Source organism: Panthera uncia, chromosome B4 (genome assembly GCF_023721935.1).
Source record: "Panthera uncia isolate 11264 chromosome B4, Puncia_PCG_1.0, whole genome shotgun sequence".
NCBI lineage: Eukaryota > Metazoa > Chordata > Mammalia > Carnivora > Felidae > Panthera > Panthera uncia.
In genome coordinates, this window is record NC_064809.1 from 39,714,635 (window position 1) to 39,742,358 (window position 27,724).

General features: G+C 46.0%; 1 protein-coding gene across 1 annotated transcript in view; it reads right to left on the reverse strand.

Moving 5' to 3' along the window:
• LOC125918752 (anoctamin-2-like) overlaps nucleotides 1-26,572 on the reverse strand; it is a 94,460-nt gene extending 67,888 nt beyond the window's left edge. The window contains exons 1-5 of the mRNA XM_049624946.1: nucleotides 25,757-26,572; nucleotides 22,769-22,823; nucleotides 20,255-20,306; nucleotides 6,769-6,824; nucleotides 5,576-5,617 (exon numbers count right to left, since the gene is read on the reverse strand). Coding sequence (XP_049480903.1) covers nucleotides 5,576-5,617; nucleotides 6,769-6,824; nucleotides 20,255-20,306; nucleotides 22,769-22,823; nucleotides 25,757-25,908 — 357 coding nt within the window. The 5' untranslated portion in view covers nucleotides 25,909-26,572. The remainder of the gene's footprint in view (nucleotides 1-5,575; nucleotides 5,618-6,768; nucleotides 6,825-20,254; nucleotides 20,307-22,768; nucleotides 22,824-25,756) is intronic.
• Nucleotides 26,573-27,724: the final 1,152 nt, after the last annotated feature.

The following is a 27,724-nucleotide window of genomic DNA, read 5'->3' on the forward strand; positions in this document are numbered from 1 at the left end:
ATGATGAACAGCACAGGAGACGGCAGAGCAGCCGGGAATGTGCTAGACGTGTGTGGTGTCCTGGAAACCAAGGGACAACTGGTTTCAAAACGAAGAAAATGACCAGCTGTGCCAAACACTGCTGATGGGTCAGGTCAGATAAGAATGGAGCAGTGACCTCCGGACTCGGTGACTGTAAGGTCACGCATGACCTTGACAAGAGGGGTTTCTGTGGAGCTGTGGGGGCAACACCTGAGTGTACCACATTCTAGAAGTTAACAAAACCTAGGTGTCAATCCCAGCAGCAAACCGCATTTTGGTTTCAAACACTTCACCGGTGAGCTTCACAGCTCATCCGCCTGGAAATGAAGTGATCTGGTAATGAACCGTTATTAGACGTCATCTACATACCCAAGCCGAATAGATATTAGCGTGTAACTGAATTATACGTCTAGCATTGACAAATCAAGCTAGACGTCAAGCTTTGACAATACACTGGCCATCCTGTTATGTTCTTTATTCTCCTTACACATCACACGTCCTTACACATGACACAGAATTCATAAGGAATTCTGTCAAGGAGACCCTGCTCTAACTAGGTATTTTAGATATCCAGTTGTACGTTAGGAAGCCATCCTTTTCACCTGAGAACCTTTAAAGACATGCTTTTTAAGTAAACTGACATAAGAACTGGCGTTCCTCCTTAATGGGTAAAGACTTCTATCATCATCATACCTCCCAACCACTACAGAACAGAACCCGAAACCACATGGACCCTGACAGAGCAGCCTTAGTCACCGCCACTTGCAGAGGAGGAAACCCACACACGAAAAGCGACGCAGCGCCATGACCAGCAGAGCAGGATGTGAATCCGTGAGTTTGGATGCCGCTCACTCCGGGCAGGTGGCATCTAACCTAATCTCACTGTTCCTATTACACCACCTCCTCCCCTTTGTCCGGGGAGCTACTACTGCCCTGGGTCTTTATTCCCTCTCATAGTGCAATCCCTGCACTCACCAGCACCTGGCTGTCATCATCTGTGGCCCAAAGGGAGGCCGAAGTGCGTCAGGAGGTAAGAGCAAGGACTCCCCTGAGGGCTGTGGGTCGTCACTGCCTGCATCCCGGTTCTGACCTCCAGAGCAGATTCCTCTCCGAGTCACATATCAAGCCAAAGCCTGAGCCTGAGAACATCCATCTGCTACTGCCCTGGAGGGAAAAACTAAAAACACTCCAAGAACCAGTATGGCACAGTTGGCTTGGGCCCAAACTGACAGCCAAGCTCACAAGCCTTGCCCCTGGTGGGATATCGAGCATGCTGCAAGAAACATCTGGAGGTCCCTTTCTCAGCGTGGCACCCTCGGAGCACAAAGCTAGATTCAGTTTGTGAGGATGAGCCAAGAGAGCTGTGTGAGCCCCGTGCAGATGGGCAGGATGGACACAGAGGACATCACGGGGCAGCCCCTGCAATGGAGCTCCAGCTACTGGACACCAAGCCTGGGAAGTGACGCAGCAGTGAGGGCCGAATGCCCACGTGGCTCTGTCCAGGCTGGCTCGAGCGCTGCAGACCCTTCACCATCTCTACAAATGTTCACTCACACATACTTAGAGACCAAGTGAGTCTTACATACTAAAGCCCAGGTTACGGGGTCCCAGAGCAGACTGGCAGTTAGGGTGGAGGGAGGCGTGCTCTGGAGTCTGCCCCCTAGGGATTAGCGTGGTGGAGGAAGGTGCAGGAAGACATCCACAGTATCTCGTAACAATCCCTTTACATGTGCAGAGTCTAGATTCTTCTAATGCAGCTTTTAGTAAATCCATTTTCTCCCTCAGAGCTACACCACGTCCTCTTCACGACTGACCAAGCCTGCAAATAGATTCGGGAAGGTCCGCAGCTCCCTCTCAATGGACAGTACCTTATTTCAGAGGCCCGGGTGTCGGCCTGACCCTAAACCTTTACAGCAGGAAGCAACGACCCACAGGGGCCACCCTGCCTGAAGGATCAGGGCATTCAAGCAGCCCATGGGCTCCCTGGGGATCACACTTGACAGCGGGTCAGTTGGTTTTAGTATTTCATGAGACTGTAAAGGAACCCGACTGTTAAAACCATTTGCAATGCCAGAGAATGGCAAGATGCTTGAGACTCGAGGCCCTCTCGAGCTCCTCCGAGAGCCAGGCTTGCAACAGGAAGAAAGATGCCAGCTGCAGCCCACCGAAAGGTGGTGATGGAACAGAGCAAACTCAATGGAAGAGAATGGAATTCTACTCCCAGATCCTGCAATGACCTGTTTGAATTTTTAGTGACTCACTTCAACTATCTCGGTCTTCTCCAGTAGCAAAATTAGTGCAGGAGGAGAAAAATCAATCCTCAAGTGACACCCAGGACAAAAGTACCTTTCTGGTCAGAAAAACAGACTGACTCTCTTCACACACCTTTTAGTGGGTCACTTTATAACCGTCCACTAGAGAAAACAATCATCTGCAAAAGCTGGAAAATACAAGACCCAGGGTTTAAAAACTGCTAAGGAGAATCACATTCCAGTGATGTACCTTAGGCACCCCTGTAAGTGGGTGAGGAAGCTGCGGGAGCTGGCAGGGCTAAGGCGGCCCTCATTAGATGATTATGGTCACTTCCCTGGAATGCTTAGGAAAACCAGGCAGGTCCAGCTAATGTGGAATTAGGTGGCTACTGGCAGCCAGGGGAGACCCATCCACATCCATGCTGCTCTCTCTTCCTGCTGCCCTGCTTTCTAGAAAGGTGTAAAATGCGGGGTTCCTGGGTAGCTCAGTTAAACATCCAACTCTAGGTTTCAGCTCAGGTCATGATTTCATGGTTTGTGAGTTTGAGCCCCAAGTCAGGCTCTGGGCTGACAGTGTGGAGCCTGCTTGGGATTCTCTCTCTCTCCCTCTCTCTCTCTCTCTCTCTCTCTCTGCCCCTCCCCAGCTTGCTCTCTAAGTAAATAAATAAAAACTTTAAAAAAAGAAAAAAAAGGTGGGAAACCCCTGTTCTTCAGAGGCAGGCTGCGTCTTGTTAATTAGCCTCCAGGAACAGGGAGAGAGAGACTTCCAGCCCCTGGCTGGGGCTGAGTCATCGAAACTGCACAACTGCACAAGGCAAGCTGGAAGGGAAGAAGACTGCATTCTCGGGGGCCTCTGGTCTTTCCTGGGATCTGCCCATGAGGAGCCTGGGCCTCAAGGAGATCATGGGAACAGGCACGAATTGCAGGGAAGAGTAAAAGAGAACATCTAGATACCGGCAGGATGGGCAGCTTGGGGTGCCCTTGCAAATCACCCCTAAAGGCCCCCAGAGGGGTGACCCCACTGCAGTGCCTAACCCTTCACACCCCCCAGCAACAGATGCAACGGTTCTCCCTGGCACCCAACCAAAATCCTTCCTGCAGGTCTCTCCAAGAACACTAGACTATTATAATGCAATTAAAACGAATCAATATGCTGCACGTATTCAGAGGTTTGGACTCTTTCTTCCTTAGGATACTTTTAGGCCCCACTCATACAGTACTGAAACTGCGGGAACAAACCCAGCACAGCGCTGAGAATTCCCGCTGCCATACAAGAAGACCCTGTGTACCTGGCTATAAAGCACAGGCTGCAATTTGGACACCAGGGTTTTAGTCCTGACTCGACAATCATTTATGGCCATTGGAACCATCTCCTCACCTTGCTGGGTATCAGTTTCCCAACCCAAATGGACAGAAAAAAAGCTTCCCCTCTCTCACGGATTCCCTTATCCCAACCCCAGCAAAGCCAATATCCCTAACCATGACCGTGGCAGAGGAAAATAAGGACTGGCCAGCAAACCCAAGGCAAAGCCACAAGAAAGGGGCCTCTTGTCTTTTGAAGACAGCTACCTTTGACATCCGCTGTGGGAATTACCCACCAAGGTGCGGTTCCATCCGACCTGGTCTCTCCCTGCCTCCCAGATTCTACCCATTCTGACGGTTGGGCTGTGCACTGGGAATAATTCTGTTGGCCTACCCGAAAGATTCCTGAAAGGAAAAATTTTTGTTGTGTCGTGTTGTTAATGCTAACATAACATCATTCCAAAGACGAACAGACATATATTTTAGATAGTCTACAATTTGCTCCCCTCTGCCTCTGTTCAGGTAACAGAGGTCTGGCTGATTTTTGCCAGGAGTTGCTGTGTGTTCCCGGTCTCTGGAATGTTCCTGTAGAGTGCTCCACCTTGACCGGCTGGGGTCACCACCCACTCAGCAGGAGGATCCTTAGGTGGGCAGCAGTGGTGAGCACTCTTTAAAGGGGAGGAAGGTGAAATGAGAAAGCAGGAGGGCAGAAAACGGTTGGAGTGAGCTAGGTGAGATGAGGGGAGAAATGCTTCCTCCTTTTCCTTTAACTCTGATCCGGGACTTTTCAGGAAATTAAACACCGAGACTATTAGCATCAGATAGAAAACAGATGAGGTTAAGACATCGCAATACTACAGCAGATTCCCTGGGCAGGCAGAGAGGGGACATGTGTAAGCAATCACAGCAGTATTTCTGGAAAAGACCTTTTATGTTTTTAATACTTAACACTTCATAACAGGGACTAATAGGCAGGATAAAAAGAAGGCTGCTCAAAAGGCAACTTGGGGGATGAATAATTTTCCAGACAACAGAGCTGGGGGGAGGGAAACTCCTCGGGCTTCAATTCCTCAGCCCTCCCACCTCTGCCCTCCCTCCTCTGCTCACCAGAGTTGCTGATGGTTGGGGGAAGCTGGGCAGGAGGATGGCATGAAAGGGTTGACAGCCAGATGGGGCAGTCCCCACTAAAGAGGCGGGTGATCGTTAGAGCGCCGCACCATGGTGAGGGAGGGTGGCACACCCACACAGAAGAACCGGATCTGGGTGGAGAGCCTGGAGAGAAGGGTAGGGGCAGGTACTGTCTGTGATTGGTGCAGGAGGAGTCCTTCCAAAGGGACCTTTTCCTTCCCCTAACTATAACCTCTGATTCCTAGCTGCCTGGAATATACAGCACGACTGATCCTCCTTCTCCCTCACATCTCTCATCTCTAACTTGGGAATGGCTATTCCCCACTTGTCTGACTAGAGAATAAGAAGAATAAGTTAAAGATGACACCCCCCCCCAAAAAAAAAAAAAAACAGCCATAATGGCACGGATAGTAATACACTTATTCAGCAGGGACATTGGATTGGAGAGTCAGAGGTGTTCCAAGCCTCCTCCCTTTAATTGTGGCAGTGTCATCATGGGCAAGGTGCTCACTCTCTCTGGGTCTCAGTTTTCCCACCTATAAATTAAGGAATTTGGATGCCCAGTGTTTCTCAGCTGAGGCCCTTTCATCATCGGAGGTGGGACAATGCTTCTGGGCGGGACTGCTGGATAGACTTCAGGATGGTGAGCACTGTGGGCTGTCCAAGCACTGAATGCCAGTATGAGCACCCAATACACACAGTCATGTCAATGACCAGAAATGGCCCTCACGTTTCCAATGCCTGGGGGGTAGGGGGCTGTGGAAGAGCTGCTGAAAAATATTTAATCAGGTAAACAGGACATTTGGGGCCAGCCCCACACCCACCCACAGTCTCCTGTGCCCAAGCACTCAGTGTGGCCCAGGCCGGCTTACCTTTCTGTCATTCGTGTCATCCCCTGGGCTGTCATATTCACCCTGTAAGACAGGAGGGATGGCTGCATCAAGCCAAGGGAACTATCAAAAACAGAGAAAGGATTTTCTTTTCCATCTTCTAGCGTCACCCCTTTCTGTCATTCCCTTTGGGGGAAAGTCAAAAGCCTGACACGGTAAGGAGCCAATGTTCAGTTTTGTTAGTCATCAACATTTGCCATGTTTCCTCTGGACAGCTTCTCGCACAAAGATGCTCCCCTCCTAGGCATCTGCCATCAGCCTGTGCCTCCTCAGAGCAAACACAATGGCAGAGGCCATGGCCAGCAAACGGTGTGAACTCGCCCTGCACCAGGGCACAGCGCCCCCTGTCCACAAGCAGCAAAACCTAACAGCATATTTGCCCACAGCCAAGGTATGGGGGTGGGAGACTGCCATCTGGAAACTCCTTCGGGTACTCAGAGGCCCCACCTCCGCAGTCTCATTGGGCATGACTGTGTGACCCGTGGGAAAGAAGTGACCGGTCAAGGAGCAGTGCAGTCGTGAGGGCACCTAGGTCAGAGGCCAGGCAAGTTCTTCACAAAGCGTCTTGAAGAAATGTCATCGCGCTGTATCATGGGATGTTTATAACACGACTCTCAGTCGAGGAAAGCTTTACTTACAAGTCCGTCTGTTTTCTCTACTGAACCAAACAACAGCAAAAGCAATTTTGAGAGATTGGCTTCAACATTGTTAAATATGTTTTTTTTTTTAAAAACCTGATACTTAATATATATTTGCCTATTAAGGATGAGGAATTTCACACCCACACAAAACAATCACACACAAAATATCACCTTCAGACTTTTTCAGGGTCTGACCGCCCAGGATGTGTGTTACCTGGGCCTTCGACTCTCCTTCCACCGCCACCCACCCACCTTCACCACCACCCCCTCCCATCATACACTGGCATGCCACGTCTGCCTTCCCAAAACCACCACAGGGCATGTGGGGAACGCTCCCACCAAAGCCGGCTCATCCCGCCATTGAGACAATACCCGGAGAGGCAGTTGTGGGGATTCCTGTCCACCCCAAGGAGGCTGGATTCGGCCCAGGTGTCTGAGCGGCGTGATTCCCTCATGCCTCGCCTGCTGTGTACTCGGCCACCGTGTCCCCTGCGTTGCACAGCCGTTTGCAGACTGCGCGGAAAGGATACTTACGTCATGAAGAGGGTAGGCAGCCTCATAGATGTTGTTGGCGATCAGAGAGTTAATGCCTGTGGAAGAAAGGAAGATGAAAATGGCAACTGTAGGGCAGGAGTTTCTCGACCTCACCTCTGTCTGTTGGAAACAGGCACTGCGTGCTCCTCTGTCACCCCTCAATCTACAAGTTTCTGTGGAGCTTTAGTTCTTAGCCTAAGAACAATATTTTTACTTCCCCAAAACAAAGTTATGTTTCAGTATCAAATATACTCTCTCAAACCTCATGCTTCACCTTTTCTCCTGCCCCCGGACCACCGCAAAGTCTCTGCCACCATCATCAGGTGACACTACCTGTGTTCAGTGACAGCACAGGAATGACTATGGATTTTACTGTCATATGACCAGGAAAAGTATATGTCATAGCATCCCACAGCACGTTATCAGAACTCATTTCTGGTGCCTTCCCATTCCGTCCCAGAGCAGTGCTGGTCTGCCTGGACCATTCCCTCCCGGAGGTAGAGGACTGTAGAGCAGTGGTTCTCAAAGTGTGGTCTGGGGAACCCTGGGGGCCCCCATGACCCTTTCAGGATGCTCCGAAGGTCAAAACTAATTTTATAATAGCACTAGGACATTTTTTGCTTTTTCTCTCCTATTCTCTCATGAGTGTACAGTGGGATTTTGTGACGTGGGGTGGCATCATCCCCCTGACAGCAAATGGAATGTGTGTTTGTGTATCCTTGTGCTTTAAAAATCTCCTCAGTTTTGGGGTGCCCGGGTGGCTCTGTCGGTTAAGCGTCCGACTTCAGCTGAGGTCATGATCTTAGAGTGTGTGAGTTTGAGCCCTGCATCAGGCTCTGTGCTGACAGCTCAGAGTCTAGAGCCTACTTTGGATTCTGTGTCTCCCTCTCTCTTTGCCTCTCCCTCACTCGCTCTCTCTCTCTCAAAAATAAACATTAAAAATTGTTTTTTAATTTCTCAGTTTTAATTTCTAATACAATAAATATTGACTGACATAACCCCACCAAAACAAAAGCCCTTTGGATGCTCTCAATTTTTAAAAAGTGTAATGGTTTCCTGAGATCACAAAGTTTGAGAACCACACACGAGATTCACTTTTTAATCCCGACAGTATTTCACACCACATGCACATAGCAGACCCTACGAAATATATGCTAAATGAGTCAGTGACTCTGTCCCTATAACTCTGGTATAGTCACAACAGAGAACTTTCTGCTCAGGACAAAGGCACTGTTATTTACTTGTTTCATTCATGGTTTTATTCAGAGACTATAAGATGGTCTGTATGTTCTGACTCAGGATAGTCTGTCCTGGGTCACTGGCTCCCATATGGGAGACATTATATCCCACCAACCCTAAGTACCGACGACCCTACCATGCGAGGATACACGTGTAATCACGGAGGGGGAGAAGGAGGGGTAAGCTCTGGTTCATGGGGATTTCCCTTGTCTCAAACACACATTCTGCTCTGAACCATTCTTTCCAGAGAGACTACAGACAGTTGTGAGATGAGAAGAAAATTGGTTTGGGAGGAAAACATGTATCATGTGCAAATGCTAAGTAATGTGCATTTGCACGGCTCTGGATAAATGACAAGGATGGATAACAAATCTAGACAACATTTTCCACCTCCCCTTCCCAAGCGATACCCCACCCACATACTCAGAGACCACAGAGGCTCTCAAACAATCCTCTCTCCTCATCGGCCTCCTCTTCTTCAAACCCTGCCCCTATTCGCCTCATTTTTAGGACCCTGGAATCCAGGAGGACCAGCCATAGGCCCCACGTAGAAGCAGAGGCCCTTGGGAGACTGCAGGGGGCGCTCTGGGAAGCGACCACTCTTGCAGTGAGTTGAGAGCTGCTGCATCACCAAAGGACCAGTCCTCTCCTGATTTTAAGTTTCCTCCTTGGCATGAACATAAACCACCCGAAATAACTTTGGGGGCTGGGGGGGAATAGACAGTGGGTAAAAGGGAGTGCGGACGGGGAGGGGTGCCTGGGGGGTGCTGAATGAGCTGCAGATCTGTCTTACTCACAAGACTACAATTTCACTCTGAGCATCATTAATCAGTTCAAGAGCCATAACCACAGCAATGTGAAGCCACCCTACAATAATCAAGGGGAGGAGTCCCAAGTGAGGAGGGGGGTGGGGGATGTTCCAAAGCTACAAAAGGGCTGTCCACATGGATAGAGGCTGAAGCATCACAGGCGGATGGAGCTCTAAACTAGACCGCACCCTGTGCACTACCCTGACCCAATCAATCCCTGCACTCACACCCATGGTAACCACAGCAGCAACATACACCCTGAAGACAGCCCCCAGCCTGCCTGGAAAAAGTTAAACAGGTGTTGAAATCTCTGCTGTGCTGGGCACTGAGCACAGCAGCCGAGTGTCTGACAGCATTAAGCTGACCACTTGGACTCAGGGGTCCTGCTGCCAGATCCTCAGGAGGATCTAAATCACTGGAGGTCTCAAATAAAGCTTCCCTTGCACCACGTGCCTGGAACAGGCAGCTCACTTCACTTGTGGGATGTTGTCTGCCCCTTGTTGTGTGTCTCCTGAAGGCTTACAAGGTACCCAAGGTCAGAGAGCATTCTCCCCTCACCTGTATCTCTCATGGCACCTAGTACACTGCTGGGAACACAGAAGGGATAATGGTGGGTAAGAGTAACCAGCCCCATGGCTAAACATATCGCAGTATCTCTTCCCATTTATCACAGGCACCATCTTCTTCACTACTCCAATTTTCTATGGCAACCTATGCTGATGAAGAACCTTTAAACTCTAGTCAATTAGTCCATTTCCTAGAGAGGAAACCCAACCAATGGTTCTTTGTCTTGGGGCCAATACAATTCAGTTCATCACACCTGAGTTGTCCCAACCCAGATAACCAGAGCCCCAAAATGCTGTACATGATGTGTCTCTGTCCTCCAGGGCTGTGTACCTCCTTTTTCCAGAGGGCATCAGACGGGCAATTCCAACCAGTGGCTGCTACACAGGGAGGCAACAGCACATAAAAGAAAAAGAATGGGGAGGGTGGGGGAAGCAAGTTGAAAATAACTATTCAGCCACAACTTCACCCAAGAATGGGAACTGCTTTGGCCTCTTGGGTCACCCACAGACTTCAGAAACCAAGATCCTACCCCCAAACAAGCATGGAAATCAGTTTGAAAGAAGAAGAAAATAATCAAACGTTTTTTAAAAAGGAGTCTCTGCTTTGAAAACTGAAATTCTGAATTTTTTCCTCTCTTTTCAGCAAAAATGAGCTAATTGGTTCCATCATGCACCATTCCATCTGGCCATAATGGCAAAGCTTTCTTCTTCAGGATCACATCTAGTCTTTCCTCTCTGCTCTAGACCCAGGGAGACAGAGAAAGAGAGACCTAACCACTCATCCCACTGCCCCCAGAAGCAGGGCCAGCAAGAAGGAGAAAGCACAGAGGACACTGTCCTGTCCCTCTCCCCACAAAGAGAAGCAGTGTCTCGGCTCAAACACAGCACAGCTCACTAGGGACCCCCTCACTGATCCGTACGGTCCCTTTGAGTCACTAGGTTCTTCATATTTCTTGTTTTTAGAACTATGATCCCTAAAGGAAAGGGCTCATGCTTCCCCTCTGCCCAACGCCAACCACAGCTCTACACAGACTGACCCGGCCAGGCCTGGCAACGCTGTCCCTTGGCATCATCCATCCAGAGGGTCAGGGCCAAGGAACAAAGCAGGGTGGGCTCAAGCTCCAGGACTGGTACCTAAAACACACACTTGGAACACAAAACCCGAGGCCTAGCATTTAGCTTCCAGGACATCTCTGGCTTCCCGGACACAAAGGATCAACCAAAGCACAGTTTATGGTAGGCCTCCCAAAGAGAGCCTCATTAAATCTGTGAGTGCCGCTGGGTGATGGGGACTGCGGCTCTATTCCCTCCAGGCCAAACACAAAGAAAACTTTCATCCAGCGGGACAGGTACTTAGAGGGATGGGGCTGAACTCTTGAAAACCCATTTGGTTTTGATTCCCCCCAGAACAGGGACCAGTCCGCCGGGCATCTGCTTTCATCCCCCTACTCCAGCCGGACGTAAATCTAAACCAGAGGCCCCAGACGGTGCATTTAACAGAGACTATATTTACCCATCACCAAATTGTCTTGACGTGTGCTTAATTACTTAAATGCCTTTAATCCCAAGCCTTTTCTTCTAACAAAATATAAACCAGTTCAGCTGGATGAATGATAAACCAGATGTTTACAACACACAACACAGTCTGGCTTTGGTCAAAATAATTAAGACATCGTCTCCTGAGTGGGGAGGAGAGAGTCCCAAAGCGTACATTTGTTGAAATGCTCTGACACCAAAATGTCTATGAAAATGTAGTCCCATCAATCTGTAATTTTCTGTCCAAGAAAAGGCAGCAAAAACTTCCATACGAAAGGAGTAGAAAAGGTGTCTCTCTCTCCCTCTGACGTGGTCAAGGGGGCTTGTGACTCTCTCCACAGTAAAGTGTGCTTTAAAAGGCATATAGCCAACAATACTGCAGTAATGCTGTATGGTGACAGAGGGCAACTGCGCTTATCATGGTAAGCACTGGACCACGTGCACAACTGTTGAATCACGATGTTGTACACCTGAAACTAATAGAACGCTGTATGTTAATGACACTTCAATTTTTTAAAAAAGGCATTCCATGAAAGGGTGAATTTGCAGAGCCCTGGCAGGTGACCTTACATGATGTTGATTAAGGAGGCATCGTGGCGCTAAGGAGGCACCACCAAGTTTCGCCAGGCCAAGCCCACTCACACTACCACCACCATGCAGAACCCAAATTCATGAATATATTCGGTCTCGGAACACTGTGCACATTCGTCCATAATCTCTTCACTTCCAGAGGTGAATAAGAGGGAAAGAAGGTTACAGAAGGCACAGAAGAAACCCCCACAAATATAAATTAGACCATCACCAAATGCCAATCCACCCATACTTTTTTAAGGTCAGTAACCCTTTCTTTACCTTATTATACTTGTTTTTACCCTCCTGCCCATCCTTCCGCCACAGGACAAAAAAGGAAAAAAAGAAAGTCCACAAGGCCCTACTGCTGGCTAGGACAAAAGGGACTGAATGCTAAATGTCCATATGACAAATGTTAGAAAAGTAACAGCAACAATTAGGCCCTTCACAAAGATGACCTGGTTATCATTGGGTACTTCAGAAAACCAGTGGCCACATCCCCAGAGGACAGAGCACTCTGCATGATTCTTTCCAATTCCCGGATGTGAATAGAAGCCTGTGGCAGCCAGCCCAAAGTCATCTTTATCTAACTTTAGAGTTCCTAAGAATCACCTCGGTAGCTTGTTAGAAATGCAGCTTTTGGAGCCCTGACCCCACCCCCCCAGCCGCCACACACACACACACACACACACACACACACACACACACACACAGTCTGACTCGGCAAATCCTGTGTGGGATTTGGAGAGCCAGGGCTTTCCGAGGTACACCAGGGGTTTGGGATGCCAATGGACCATGGCCACACCTAAGCAATGTCACCCAGGGCTTCAGGCAAAGGAATGATGTAGGAATGCAATCTTTTCTCCCAACCATGCTAGCCAGTGGTCCTGAATCCTCCCTGCCCTTACCTCCCCCTCATTGTCTTCTCCCATGGTCTTTGAGGTCCGTAAACATCATACCACCTCAAGTCCTGGCTATGGCCCGGGACCTGCTCAGTGTGACTTTATAGAAGAGCCAGTCCCCTCTCTAAGCCCAGCTGGCTCTTTTTTTTTTTTTTTTTTTAATGTTTATTTTTGAGAGAGAGAGAGAGACAGAGAGAGACAGAGATAGAGACCATGAGCAGGGGAGGGGCAGAGAGAGAGGGAGACACAGAATCCAGAGCAGGTTCCAGGCTCTGAGCTGGCAGCCCAGAGCCCGACACAGGGCTTGACCCCACAAACTGAGAGATCATGACTGAGCTAAAGTCGGATGCTTAACCTACTGAGCCACTCAGGCGCTCCAAGCCCAGCTGGCTCTTATGGAAAGGAGACCATGTTGTTCCTTTGAATCAAAGTCTATGAAATGCTGGACCTGGAATTAGAAGCTTCAAGCACACTGTGGGGTCTCTATGTTACAAGGGGAGAAAGAAATGGGTCCAGTGAGGGAATGTGACTTGACCTAAGTTTCTCAATTTGCTCGTCCCAGAACTGAAATGCCACCTGCTTCTCCAGTCTTGCTGGGCATGTGCCTATCCTCCTTTTGCTCCTTCTAGATACACACTCACCCCTTCTCTATCTGACATGAATGGGCTCCCTTGCTCTCTGGCTTTCCATTGGGTTCAGCAGGTCAGAGGGAATTGGGACCCCTGACCTCCTCCCTGAATAGTCACCTGCTTGTCCCAATGGGTCTCCTCTACCCAGTTCTGTCCATCCATGTTCCAGTAACCTTTCTCTCACCTCATGGATCTGAAGCTAGGAACAGCTTTACTGCTCTAATTCCAGGCATCCCCAACTCCCTATCCACACCTTTATAAATGGTATCTCAATATTTCTACCTTAAATTATCCTATTTTGAGAGTGTTATTTGTTCCTGTTGGGACCCTGATTCTCGGGAGTGGCTTCCATCATGTCTCCTGTATTATTTGCTCTCCTTGCATGCATCTGTCTTTCCAGACAGCCACGTGGCAGCCTATTTCCTCTTCTCCTCAAATATTACCTCATATGTAAGCCCCATAAGAGCAGGGATTTGTGTCTGTTGTGTCTGGTTGATTCACTACTCTATTCTTTAGATATGAATGACACATGGTAGATGCTCAATAAATATCCATTGAGTAAATGAATGGATGCTACACTGGGAAGACCTCAGCTTCCATTTCTCTGTGAAACCTTTCCCAGATAACTTCATCCATTTATTCATTAATTTAATTGAACTTAATTTAATTAATTTAAAGAGAACTGAAGAAGAGCCGGGGCACCTGGGTTCTAAATCTGGCTCTAAATCTCTGATCTTGGGCACCCTGTTAATTTCTCAGTTGTGAAATTACGTAATATTTGCTGACCCTACTTTGCACGGTGGCTTCAAGGATCACATGAGAAATAAGTGTGAAAGTGCACATGTGCAAGGGGTCCTTATTATTCTGGTTACAATAATACCTTATGTGTTCAGAGAGCTCTTATCTGCTTATCTCAGTTGTCACAACAGAGAGCCCAGAAGAAAGAAAAAGTACCTCAATCTCACAAAACCCATTCTCTAATGTTGCATGCCGTAACCACAGCAGAATCCTCAGACCCTCCCTCAATGCATTTTCTCTCTTTGCTCCAAATTCTAATAAGCTGCTTTTTCTGTCTCCCAAACAGCAAAGTAAAACTGAAAGAGCAGAATTCAGAGAAGGAGGTTACCAGAGTCAAAAATTCAAGATATCACAGAGTATGGGGCAAAGAACCCTAACAATACTTTGGGAATCCTCGAGGAAACATTTTAAAAATTGATGGTATTTTTTTTAATTTTTATGTAATATTTATTTATTTTTGAGAGACAAAGTGAGAGACAGAACATGAACATGGGAGGGGCAGAGATCGGGAGACAGAATCTGAAGCAAGCTCCAGGCTCTGAGCTGTCAGCACAGAGCCCGACACAGGCTCGAACTCACAAACTGTGAGATCATGACCTGAGCCGAAGTCGGACGCTCACCCGACTGAGCCACCCTCAAAACTTCTGTTCTTAGTGATGATCCTGAACCATCCAAAAAAAGTTACATATGCATTTATATAGAAGATATACCTTGATCTATTCTACATAAGAAAGCAGAGAATAGCATGAGAGATTTTAGAAAAATTTCTGTACCAAAAGATGTTGCTGAGGATATTAAGAGCTAAACCACTAACCATACTCCCCTTTCACTTGGTTCAAGGTCAAATTTGCAGCCCCAACTGTAGGAACTACAGGCCCTTATGGTTTAAATATTTGTATTCCATTTCCCCCCTAGTATTGACATTCTATTTTAATTTGTGTTTTTCCTGGTTCTTATTTCTTTATTTATATTATGCTGTTTTATTGTTTTTCTTGTAAGCCACCTCAGAAATTTTGTGGAACAAGACGGGAATATAAATAATTCCATACATGCAACTCATATACAGCTTCATGCTTTGCAAAACTAGGCTCTCAAAAAAAGTATTTTCTACAAAGAAAAAAGTGATAATACTAAATGACCAGGAGTGTGTCTGAGTTACTATTATCTTTAGTATATTTTCCAGCTTTGATTCCAGTCTTTCTTATTTTTGCCATCTTCTAATTCCCTTTGTAATTGGGTACAATGGCAAAGGAATGAAGCTTTGTGAACTGGCCACAATAATGACCATATAAAAAGTAATTCCAGGGGTGAAGGATCAAGAAAAATACCTTGGAAAACAATTCCAAGCACTGTCCTGTTCTCCCTGTTCTCTTCTTTTTATGAGGCAGATTCCTCTGGAGGAATCTAAGTCAATTCTAGTCATTTGTGCTTCTCTATAAAACCAGAGAGAAGGGCAATAAAATCAAAATTTACCCCATGGCTCAAAGGGCCATATTATCTTGAGGCCTCTGAGTGTCATTACATTCCTCATTTTTTCTGATCTTCTAAGTAAGATGGTACATTGCCCAAAGAGCTTAAGGGGAACTTGACTTTCCAACACAGAAGACAAACAACTTGAAAATCAGCCTGGGGGTTCTCTTCTGCTGGGAAGCAGAGAAGTTCAGTCATATGTCCCTTGTTACAAAGCTAGTAAATCAGCAGCAGCTACTGCTGAACTAACAGACTTTTGGATGGGGGTTGGGGCTTCAATGTTATGGATCGGGGGGTGGGAGGACACAAACATAAAGTTCATAACAGGTAACTATTAAGAGGTTTGGATTTTATCTAAGGGAAATGTGGATCTATTTTGTCATTTCAAGCAGACCAGTGAAATAATCAGACCAGAAATAATCAGACCAGTGCATATCTGATTATTAGCTCACACGGGCTGTTAATTTTACGTTATAGGTTAAAAATGGGTAAAACTAGGGTTAAGAAGACCTTTTAGTGGTTGGGATAATAAATTCAAGAAAAAACACAGTTGATATAGAGTAGGATAATGGCTGTAAAGACTCAAATTGTGTCTAGGGGCACCTGGGTGGCTCAGTCCATTGGGCAACCGACTTCGGCTGAAGTCATGATCTCACAGTCCATGGTTTTGAGCCCTGCGTCGGGCTCTGTGCTGACAGCTCAGAGCCTGGAGCCTGCTTTGGATTCTGTGTCCCCCTTTCTCTCTGCACCTTCCTGGTTGCACTCTGTCTCTCTCTCTCTCCAAAATAAATAAATATTAAAAAAATACATAAAAAGAGTCAAATTGTGCCTATTTCATAGATGTTCACAAGATCAACCCAATAGCACTTTGTTACAGTTCCAGGCTTGAGAAATTAAGAACTAAAGTTCACTGAAATTTGGGGTACATGGATGAGAGCTGGGTTGTCCCCCCAAAGGGAAGTCTGTATTTTTTTGGTTTATGTTGTGCTTGAGGTTCCTTCAGAGCATCTGCATGAAGACACAGAGTGTGTAGTTAGACATTTTGTTCTGAGAATCTAGAGAAAATATAATTCATCACTTCATTTTTATAATGCCCATGCTTAAAGTACAGAAATCAACAATGGGTTCCCCCCACACACAACTGGTAAAATCTGCCTGATATTTATTTTTTATTTTTTTAAATTTTTTTAATATGAAATTTATTGTCAAATTGGTTTCCATACAACACTCAGCGCTCATCCCAACAGGTGCCCTCCTCAATGCCCATCACCCACTTTCCCCTCCCTCCCACGCCCCATCAACCCTCATTTTATTCTCAGTTTTTAAGAGTCTCTTATAGTTTGGCTAACAATAGGGCTTTAAAATTTATTTGTATAGTGAGTTGTTTAAAGTTTAACTTAAATTATATTAAAATAGCACTAAAGAAGAGGCTTTATAATATGTTAACCTCAGTTTTCCTTCATTTTCATCATTTTGTAAGTGCAGGAAAACTGAGGCTAACAGACACAATACAGCCTACCAAAATCTAACCAAATTTAGTAGAGACAGAACTTGAACTCATTTCTCCACGTTTCCACCTAGCAGAAGTACCTGGGAGTTTTAGGACCTAAGGTTCAATATATGTTAAAAGAAGGTAGGCTCTCCCTTCCAAGTCAAATGCCTATGAATCAGTGGCCAGATGGCTACTGCTTCTGTAGTAACAGACTTTAAAGATTCAACCTAATTCCACCTCTAGTTCACAGCATCCCAAAGGTATTGGATATAAGATTTGGAGCAAAGAAACCCAAGTTCTAGACCCATCTGACAATGACTCAGTATGTGACCCTGGACAAGTCACATGTCATCTCTGTCCCCATTTGTAGAATTACTGACATGCCAACTTTCCCCTGAGCTATGAAATGAATACTGGATAACTTATGTTGATACTTAGACACACACACATGGAAGTTAATTGCTTCCACCTCTGTGTTCCCTCTGCACTCTGTACATGTCTCTATAGTTGTACCTAGCAGATTAGCTCATAATTATTTATTTACATGACTGCCTGCATAGCTAAACTAAGAGCCCTCAAGGCTAGAAATTAGGTCAAATTCATCTTGGCATCTCTCAGTTTCTATAACATCATTTGACACAGACAAGGTGCTCAATAAATGTTTTCTGAATGACAAAAAAGAAATTTTTGAAAACTACTCAACACAACAAAATTCTTAAGAAGTTTGATTTGAGACATCACCAAAAAATTCATATCCTCAAATGAAAAAGAAAAAAACTTCAGTGTTAAAGTAGAGGATCCCTAATGGCCTTTTGACAACCCAGAGACGATCTCTCAAAATAAACTTCAGTTTTCAAGGACTTCCTAGTTTACAAGACAAACTAACAGCTCAGTCTTCCCAAAGACTCTGCAAGATAGATGTTACTATCCCACTTTACATCCAAGGAAACTGAGTTGCAGAGAATTTATTTGTCCATAGTTACAATTACCAGCAATCGCTGTGGGCTAACAGGCTAGGCATGTTTAATTAATTTGCTAAACCAAATTCATGGACTAGAATGTGCAAGGCAGACAGCTAGGTGCACTGGGGCATAGGAGATGATTCAACACTTCAAGGACTGTTTGGGAGCCTAGGCCATGGACATAGCAATCAGCAAGAAAGAGACTGAATTTGGTGGGAGTTCCAAGGACAGGGTATTGGAAGAACCCATGGGACAGCCATGTTTGGTCTGGGGATGGGCATGGGGGGATGGGGGGAGGACATTCAGGTGAAGGGAACCATGTGAGCAAAAACAGAGAAGACAGTGGTCACAATAACAGGAAGAGAAGCAGGAGAGAGAGGAAGAGAGGGGGAATTAGAAATGGACATTTGATATACTGATTTTAAGGTTCTGGTGAACATCTCAGTGGAGATATCCATCTGTCAGTTGGAAATGTTGGGCTAGAATTAGTGAGAGAAGTGGGAAATAGAAATACATGGTTCCTAGTCATCTGTATACAGAGAAAAGTAAGGAGGCCAAGGGAATACGGAGAAGAAAACATCTAAAATCTAGGAGAAGGAAGAAGAACCAAAGAAAGTGTGGTCCATGAGGCAGAAATAGAATGGCAGCAGAGGGGCACCTGGGTGGCTCAAGTATTAAGCATCCCACTCTTGACCTCGGCTCTGGTCATGATCTCACAGTTCATGGGATCAAGCCCTACACTGGGCTCTGTGCTGTCAGTGCAAAGCCTGCTTGGGATTCTCTCTCTCCCTCTCTCTTGCCCCTCCCCTGCTCATACTCACTCTCTCTCTCTATAGATATAGATATAGATATAGATGTAGATATAGATATAGATAATCTCAAATATATGTGTGTGTGTGTGTGTGTGTATATATATATATATATATATATATATTTTTTTTTTTTTTTAAGAGTGGCAGCAGATTAGTACAGCAGTAGCACCTTCCTGGATATCAACTCTCAGAGGATGAAGGTCCATAAAGAAGGTGTGGAAGGATGTGTAGGAGGTTAAAGAAGAGGAAGACTAAGAAAAAGGCCATGAAATGTGGGAATTGGAAGTCACCTATGACATCTGAGGGAGCAGGTTTGGTCAAATTGAGGATGGTCTGACAGGATAAAAGGCAGATTAATGGAGCTGAGGAGTGAACTGGTCAAGAAGTGAGGTAAATTCAAGAATTCTGATAGAAGTCATGAGAAAATATAAAATACATTCTGAGATCTCTTGACTCTTCTGGTTGTCCTTGGAACCAAGGAAAAATGGCTGCTCCAAGTGGGGGCTTCAGTCCTTCCATGGAATCAAGCTGGGCTAATTAATTACCTCCCTCACTCATGTCCTGGCCTCATCAGCACCACGTTCCAGACAAACAACATCACATGCAAGACTTGACTTTCAAAAACTAGAGTGTTATTTGGGATTTTGTACAAGATGAATACATCAGCGCAACCCGTCATCATAAATTGCCCCCTCGAGAAGTTCTGCACTAGACTAAAGGCACTGTCACTATATAAAACCTGTTCTAGTTCCTTCTCCAGGACCACTCCCTTGGTATTAAGGCAGCTTATGAGTCCCCCCGCAATACTCTCCAATGCTACCTTTATTATCATTAGCACTGTTGTGATTTCTTGGCTTGATTGACTACATTATTCACTAGACTTGTCTCTAAATGACTTTGAACTCTTTAACTCAAGGCTGCCTCAAAAGCCAAAGATTTGCCACCCCAGAGTGTATTTTGAAGGAATTTCTCTCAAAGGTTTCAAAAGCCATTCTGAGTGCTGGTAGCAGCTCTGGAAAGAGCTCTGGCCTGCAGAGTGATTCCTGTGGAAAGGATGCGTGCTTGTGCTCATAAGCTCCCATCTCCACCTCAGCCATTTTGTGTGTCTTCCGCAAAGTCCTCCAGCATCAGTTGGCCTGCCCTATGGGCTCCCAAATGCTGACATTCCTACTGCAAAGACTAATACCCTCAAGTTTCAAAAACAAATCACTAAGGGAACAGATTCAGCCACATTTGGTGACAGGAACGCTGAACTCAGGAGCCACACCTTCAGACTAACGTGTGACCTCTGAAAAGTCACCCTGCGGGAGGTTGGCTCCTTCACACATAAAGGGAGAAGGCTGCACTAAAGGGTCTCCGAGATGCCTTTCTTCTTAAAAACTAAATAAATAAACTAAACCTGCCATGTTTGGGTGATTATTAAAACCTTGTATAGGTTGTGGAGACAGGGATGAAGGTCTGGGAGAAGTTACAGCAATCTGGGGAATGCCCCTGCCCCCACAAGATGGGGTGCTGCTGCTCCTGGAGAGCAAGCAGGACCCCTGGCCCCGAGTGCAAACAGCCTCCCCTACTCCATGGGGGTGTCTGTTTGTTCTGTTCTTCGTTGCCCCCCATACCCTGCAGCAAGCTGCAGAGAGGACAGCTCTGGCACCGTGGCAGCCCATCAGCACTGGGCCCGTGGGCGGCAGAGGGGGTCCTTACCCATTGTGTTGTTAGCCCGAGAACAGGCTGTGCGCTTCAGGATCTCATGCACCTGAAACAGACAAGAGCAGGGCTGTGAGCACCATGATCGTGTGTGCCACCATGGGAGGGGGCGGGCAGGGGACCAGGCAACTGGACCCACTTCCAGAGAGGGGGAAGCGAAGCATATGCCAAGCTCATGCACTGCACATCAAACCTGTTCGAACTTGAGTGCTTTGAGGAAGCAAAGAACCTAAGTCCCTCGCACGCACACTATCCCCTTTGCCCTACCCCGAAAACATAAAGGCTATATATGGACTGCAGTTACAGGAGGTAAGGAAAACATGCCAGGGAGCCCAGACCCACATGCTTCAGGAGGCCTTGGGAGGGAGTATTGGGGCCAGAACGTCCAGGGAAGGGGAAGAGGAGGGTGTCCTGTCCGCCAACCCTGAGTAACGCCACGCTGGGGAAAGCCCGGGATGAGCAGGCTGCTGAATCCAGTTCCAGGCCCAGCTCCTAGCCAAGGGGTCCTGAGCAAACCTCCCTGAGGGCCCTGACAGTCCCTGGCCTTCTCTGTAATGGAGCTGACTCACAGAGCTGTTCTAAGAAAACATGAAAGTGCTTTGTAAACTCATAGAGGGCCACATACATCTTGCTCATTGTTACTATTATTTCTCTGTTTTTTTCCTGAGTCCTCATCTTGTCTCCCCAGTCAGACACTTCCTCAAGACCCCTTGTCTCGGAGCACTTCTGGGGCACATACCAGGCTCTCAGCCCAATGATGACTGTATGGCGAAATAGGCCAACAGAGCCCTGGACGTGGGACTTGCAGGGAAATGTCTCTCACATGTGAGGGAGGGCTGCAGAGGAAATAGTGAATGGCCAGCTAGTGCCCTCCAAAGGGTCCCAAGACTGTGCCCAACTATAAAGAGGTCCCCAGCAAGGAAGTCTGCTCTGGGACAAATAGCTGGGGTGCTAGGACACCTACAAAGAAGGGGCACAGGGATGCCGTATACAGATACAAGCAAGTTCCTCAGACAATAGTCCAGGGCAGAGTAGACCCCAAGACAAAACTCAAAAGGCTCTTTTCTACCCCTTCTCACTATGCAGGGGGGGACTAGGGAAAGGGAGAAGCTTCCAGAATGAGAGCTGAATGAGAGAAGCATGTTCCTGCATCATCATTCACACTCCCATATTCCAGCCACAGACCTAGAGTGAGTGGAAAATAAATAACTTCCAGCACTATGGTGCCCAAGAATGTTTAATTCACTTATAATACTGTGCAGTAATTTGACAGCAATAATAATTAGGAACAGCATTTATATGACACTGACTATTTTACAAGTACTTTGCAATTATTTGGTAATCTCCACAACACCCTATAACTCCCCCATAGACATGAGACCCAAGCCACAGGGCGATTTAAACAGCTTGTAATAGCATCAACAAAAAAATGGGAAGTTTATGCCTTTTTCCATAGGATGATAAATCATGTACCCATTTTAACCTTCCTAAAACACTAGCCTAAGGAACCTGAGGTGTTTTCTTCCCAACCTGTGAGCAAAGAGTCAGGGAGGGCCATGTTTTCAGTGTGCCTTAGAAATGTTTTGTAGCTTCCTCTAATCACCTGTCACTTCTCATCCTTCTGATCACCCTGCTGACTTGGAGTCCTTCTACTACCTGACCCTTACTTCTCCTCTGTTGAAACTTAAGTTCTTTCCTAGGGTACAATGGAAACACACTGCCATTGTTTCCACTGTGGCATAAATAAGTGAGCAGCTTTTCTTGGGTCCCTCTTTTTCTCCTCTGTCTATACACTGAATGCTCTCCAGGCAGATAGAGAATAAATGGACCAGAGCATGGAGACACACTACAGCTCAGATGGAGGCCACGGGCACAGGCCATACACAGATTTTCATCAGAATCCATCATCCTGCAAAACCAAAACCTTGATTTCAAAAGGCAAAAAAAAAAAAAAAAAAAAAAATAGTAGAAGAACGGCTACAGTCATGAATTTTGGCTTTCTATTGAATGGGCTGGAAATTTTATTCTTGAACAAACTGGCTAGTTCTAGCATCCCCTGTGATATAAATGCACAACACTCCTTAGAGGGTAAAAGAAACACAGTAGTCCCGCAATGGGTCCTCATTCAGACACTAGTGATCTGTATGAATTTTTTCAATCCACTGCCTCTTAGAGCCTCAGTTTCCCCAACTGTCAAGCAAGGGGGTCACCTGATTAGCTGAAAGACCTCACCAGCTCAGACATTTCCTGTTTTTGTGATTCCAAATGGCCAAGGTGGAAAATCCTAAAGAGAAGAGACTTCTCTCAGCCTCTAAGTGAGGGGGGCTGTTTGCTATTCCTTTTGCCACTAAGATTGGGAAGCTCCTGGATCCGCCCCTTGGTTGCTAGGCAACCCCAGGCAAAGGATGATGGGAGGTAGCAGGAAGAGCAAGAGAAGGCCCTGCCACACTGGGTACCCAGCCTTCCCCTTATTTCCAGAACCCACCACCCGTAGTTGACCTGTGTACTTACAATGCGGCTACGGGTGGCATTATCAAAGAAGGTGTCCTTGTCCTGGATGTTGTACCTGGAGACACCAAGAAAACAGAAGGTCAACTCATTTTATGACCCTTGTCCTGAGACCACTGTCACCCCAGGCCAGAGCAAACCTTGAGAAAGCAACACAGCAAGATGTGTGAGACACACATACTCACACATGCTCACACACACACACATGGTGTTTATAATTTTTTTTGACCTAGTAATTGTGAGAACTGATCACAGAAATGAATCCTAGGAAATATAAATTCAATAGAAGAAAAAAGTTCCATAAATAAAAATGTTTGTTGCAAAGTTACTGACAATAAGGATAGTGGACATAAAATGAAATTCCAAAATCAACAGGGTGGATTATCATGCGGTCACTGAAAATTATAATTATGAGAACATCCTAAGTAGAAAATTTTAGACTGTGATAGGAAAATATTATACTATGATATGTTTTAAACATGAAAGTATGTAGAAAGGATTCCTGTGTATGGACAAAGAGAGTAAACAATATAACAACCACCAGAAAGAGTATAGTTTCCTGGTGCTGGGATGATAAGGCTTCATTTTTCAAACTTTCATTTAATATTGTCACTACTGTCACATCAGTTAGCTACCGAACTCTTAATTATGGAAGGCCTGCGTGTGTTCTCCACTTCACACTGTGACCTTTTCGCTAAAAAGAACACCTGTGTAGATCTGACTGTGCTCAGGGTGAAGATGTCTGGAATGTGCTCCCAGCTCCCCCGGAGCCCCCGTCACTTGGGCGCATGTGTTTCCTAATAACCGATGAAGAGCAGAACATGATAGTAGGTAGACCATTGCTCTAACAATTCAGAGGATGGAGAGCTTATTTTGGGCGGGAAGAACAGAAGATTCTTCCAGATGGAGGTGTCTAGAAACTGGATTTGAAGGGTCACATGCACTGAATGAATGGAGATGCATGGGAGATGGCGGTTCAGATGCCAGCACCAGCATGCAGACCCAAGGAAGGGGAAGCATGGAAGAGACACAGAGCACCAAAAAAACCCAAAAAACAAAAAACAAAAAAACCCCAGCAGCCAGTAGGTCAATGTGCCAGTCCCAGTCCCAGTTCAGCCACTTAATGCTGTGTGAACTTGAACAGACCCCCCTGACCTTAGTTTCCTCTCTATGAGACACCATTATATCTGAATGGCCACCTCATGAGGCAGGGTGACATTGTGACTTATGCTAAATACATCTTTTAGTCTTCATCCAGGGCTCGTGACTCACAGCTCCCAAATTCCTTGGAATTTTCTGAACAATAAGGGCAATGGGAACATGTTTTGTCATAATACTTGGTCTCCTGTCCTCAGTTCCTGAAATCATTTTCAGAGCCATAAAGGTGAAATGGGTGTCTTATTATTCCTAACAAGCCTCTTTCAGTCACAACTAGGCTTTTATCAATGAGGTGATTTTCAGAAATTCCCTAAAGGTGGAAGGGAGGTGGGGGAGAGAGAGCTGATTGCCAGAGGAACCAACCTTGAATAGAGGGTGGAACTTTCAGTCCCACCCCTGATTTCTGGGGAGGTGAGAGGGGTTAGAGGTTAAATCAGTAGCCAATGGCCCGTGATTTAATCAATCATGGCTACATAAGGAAGCCTCTAGAAAAACCCCAAAGGAGAGGGCTTGCAGAGTACCCAGGCTGGGGAACTAGGATGCTTCCATGTGCCCCCATGGCGGGCCCCAAGCTCCACAAAGACACAAGCACCTTCATTCAGAACCTCACTTTATGTATCTCTTCATCTGGCCATTGATTCATATCCTTTGTAATAAATTAGTAATCTAGTGAGTAAATCAGTTTTCTGAGTTCTGTAAGCTCCTCTAGCAAGTTAATCAAACCTGAAGAGGAGGTCATGGGAACCTCTGATCTACAGCCAGCCAGTCAGAAGCACAGGGAACACCTTGGACTTGTGATTGGCATCTGAGGTGGAGGGCAGTCTTGTTGCACTGAGCCCTCAACCTGGGAAATGTAATGCTCTCCAAGGGTAGGTAGTGTCAGAACTGTGTGGAATTGCAGGATGTCAAGGAATTCCTTGATGGATGGGAAGACCAGCACACACATTGGAATTGGTGACCAGAATTGGGACCAGAATTGGGGCCAGAATCATGAGGGGAATAATGATTCAATGAGAAAATACATGCAGAACGAACAGTAAATACATGTGTATGGAATTATTATCTAATACGGCAAAAAATGGGTAGGAGATGTTATCCAATCAACAGCAGAAACACAGCTTTGGGAATGCCATCTCCCCAAAAAGGACAGATTCTTCTATCTCCTCTACCTATCCTTGGCCCTTGCTTTCCCTCTCTTAATCCTGACACTCTTATTCTCCCATCAGCACCTACAACAGAACTCATGCTTGCCTGCTCCATCTCTCACTTCCCAACCATGACTCATTCTTCCAAAGGTTTCCCAAATGACCATCCCTGTGAAGAGCTCTTATCCCACCCCCCTCCCTAGGGGGGATCTAGGTGGGCATCTCTTCAGAGTCAGTGAGTACATGAGTATGCAGATGCGAATACAAAAATCCAGAAACTTTATCCTCCTTCTTTCTGGTTTATCACAATATATTGAAACCCTATTAGACTAGGAACTGGGCAGAATGGTTTCCTCACAGAAGGCAAACAGGTATCTGACCATTTTCTCACTGAACCCCAAAGTTTATGGCTCTGTGCTCCATGATTTTCCATCCATCATGCAACATGACTAAAATGGCAGGTGCTCCATGAGCCACTGGACACATGTTGGGGAGCTCTTTGGGATAATCTCATTTAGGGAAGGGGATTCAGAAAGCAGATGCAGGGAACATTTCACCATGAGAGCATGCCTCCTCCCCTATCTCCCAGGCTGTGGGGCACTCACTGTGGGAGCTGAGACACTGAGTGGTGTTTGATTTCCCTTCCCATCCCCTGCCACATCCCTACCCCAACAGCTCCCATACTTACAGATACATTTTCTCCCTGGAGAATGGGTAGGAGAGATTTTTCATCTTGTTGTTACTGTGCTCTGGAACTCTAGGTTTCAGGGGTGAGCTCAGCTTCTGCAGAAGCTCGTTGAACTTCTTCGCGATGCTGCCTTCTGATTTGATCTCATACATCTACAAAAGGCAAAGCCATAGGCCTAAAAAGGAGACCGCATCCAACTGAGAGAAGAATGACTACAACCACAGCTGCACGGGGCACCAAACCCCCAGCGAGGGACACTCTGGAAAGAGGAGGAGACTGGGAGAGACAAGTGGAGCCCTCCCTTCCCTGCTGCTTTCACAAAGGTGTGGGCTCTCGACCCCATCTCGGTCATCTCTGCGGATGGAGTAACCAGTGCAGAGAAACCAGCGAGGAGGCCAAATTTGCTATATGACTTTGTTACATCATCTTAAGAGAAACAGAAGACCTACTATGTGACAGTTGCCATACTAAGTGCTCCACACAAATTAGCTCCAATACACACAGAAACCCAGCTCAGTAAATACTACTCTCATACTATAAGGAGGAAATTAAGGCTCAGAAAGGTACAATGAGCCAACAAAGGTCACAGATAGTAACTGAGTGACAGCTTGGATTTAACTCATGTCAACCTAGTCAAAGTCTGTACTCTGCAACTACACCATGCCCCACATCACTTTCTTTGTGTGTTCCTCTTGGGAATTAGCTGATAAATGAGTCTGTTTTCAAAGTACTAAACCTCTAGAAAATACCTGCCTTGAGTAAGATACAGAGTTAGTATCAAGATAATTATTGATATATATATAGTACACATAGCTTTTTATAACGCATAGGGTGTTTTTGCATACATTACAGATCTTGTTCTTTTTAATTGATAGATGTAGTCCTCGAGACATGGAGGCTGCACTTACAGCAGAGCTGTGACAGATTGAAGGTGGCCACAAATTTCTTATACAAATTTTCCTTTCAAGAAGCACTATTCTGTTCCCACCCTCTTAAATCTGAGTGGGCTCTGTAGATGCTTAACCAGTACAGCAGAAGGGACACTCTGCTGGTTGCATCCTCTAGAAGACAGGCAGCTTCTGTTTGGTTTGCCTTTGTCTCAAAGTCCGGAGCCACCAGGAAGAAGTCCATGGGAAGGTAAGAGGGTTCGCTCAGAAAGACAAAGGACTTAAGCTGGACCCGGCCTTTCAGCTGCCTGGCCATGCATCAGCCATATGAAGGAAGTCTTCTTGGACCTTCCTGTCCAGGTCAACCCCCAGCTAAATTCCACCAAGGGACACAACTCAATACCACATGAGTGGAAGAATCATCCAGCCCAGCTCTGCTCAAGTTCCTAACCATAAACTCATAAGAAAGGAAAAAGTGACTATGTTTTCAGCTACTACGTTTGAGCCCATTTGTCACGTTGTGCTAGAAAACCAGAACAAGGGCCAACATCCAGATCTTCTAACTTGAAAGCTGATTTTCTTCTCTATCATGACATCCATCCAGTGGCTTAAATCTAGAGAGGCAGTAAAACAGGTATGAAATACAAGGTAGACAGGGTTAAATGCCGCAAAAGCCACACAAAGTATTCGAGGGTTCAAAGAAAGGAGACAGCACATCCAATTGAGGAATCAGAAACATGTTTCATTGGGGAATAGCATTTTTGTTGAGCTTTCAAAGAAAGGTAACTTTCTCTTGCTATCATTTTGTTCTTTAATAAAATAATAAATTAGGGGGAGGGGAAGAACGTCCCCAATCTAACAACTGAAATAGAACCATGGTTTATTTATTTCTTCTAACAAGTTTTTTGATGCATTTTGATTTTATTTCAATTACAAAATTAACACAGTTCTAGTAAACAAGCAAACCCAAACCATAAAAGTACATTAACTGTATGTGAACAGTTCAATTTCATTTCCAGCCGAATCCCACCATCCTTTCCAGAGGAAATCTCTATTAACAATTTGGAGTACGTTTCATCCT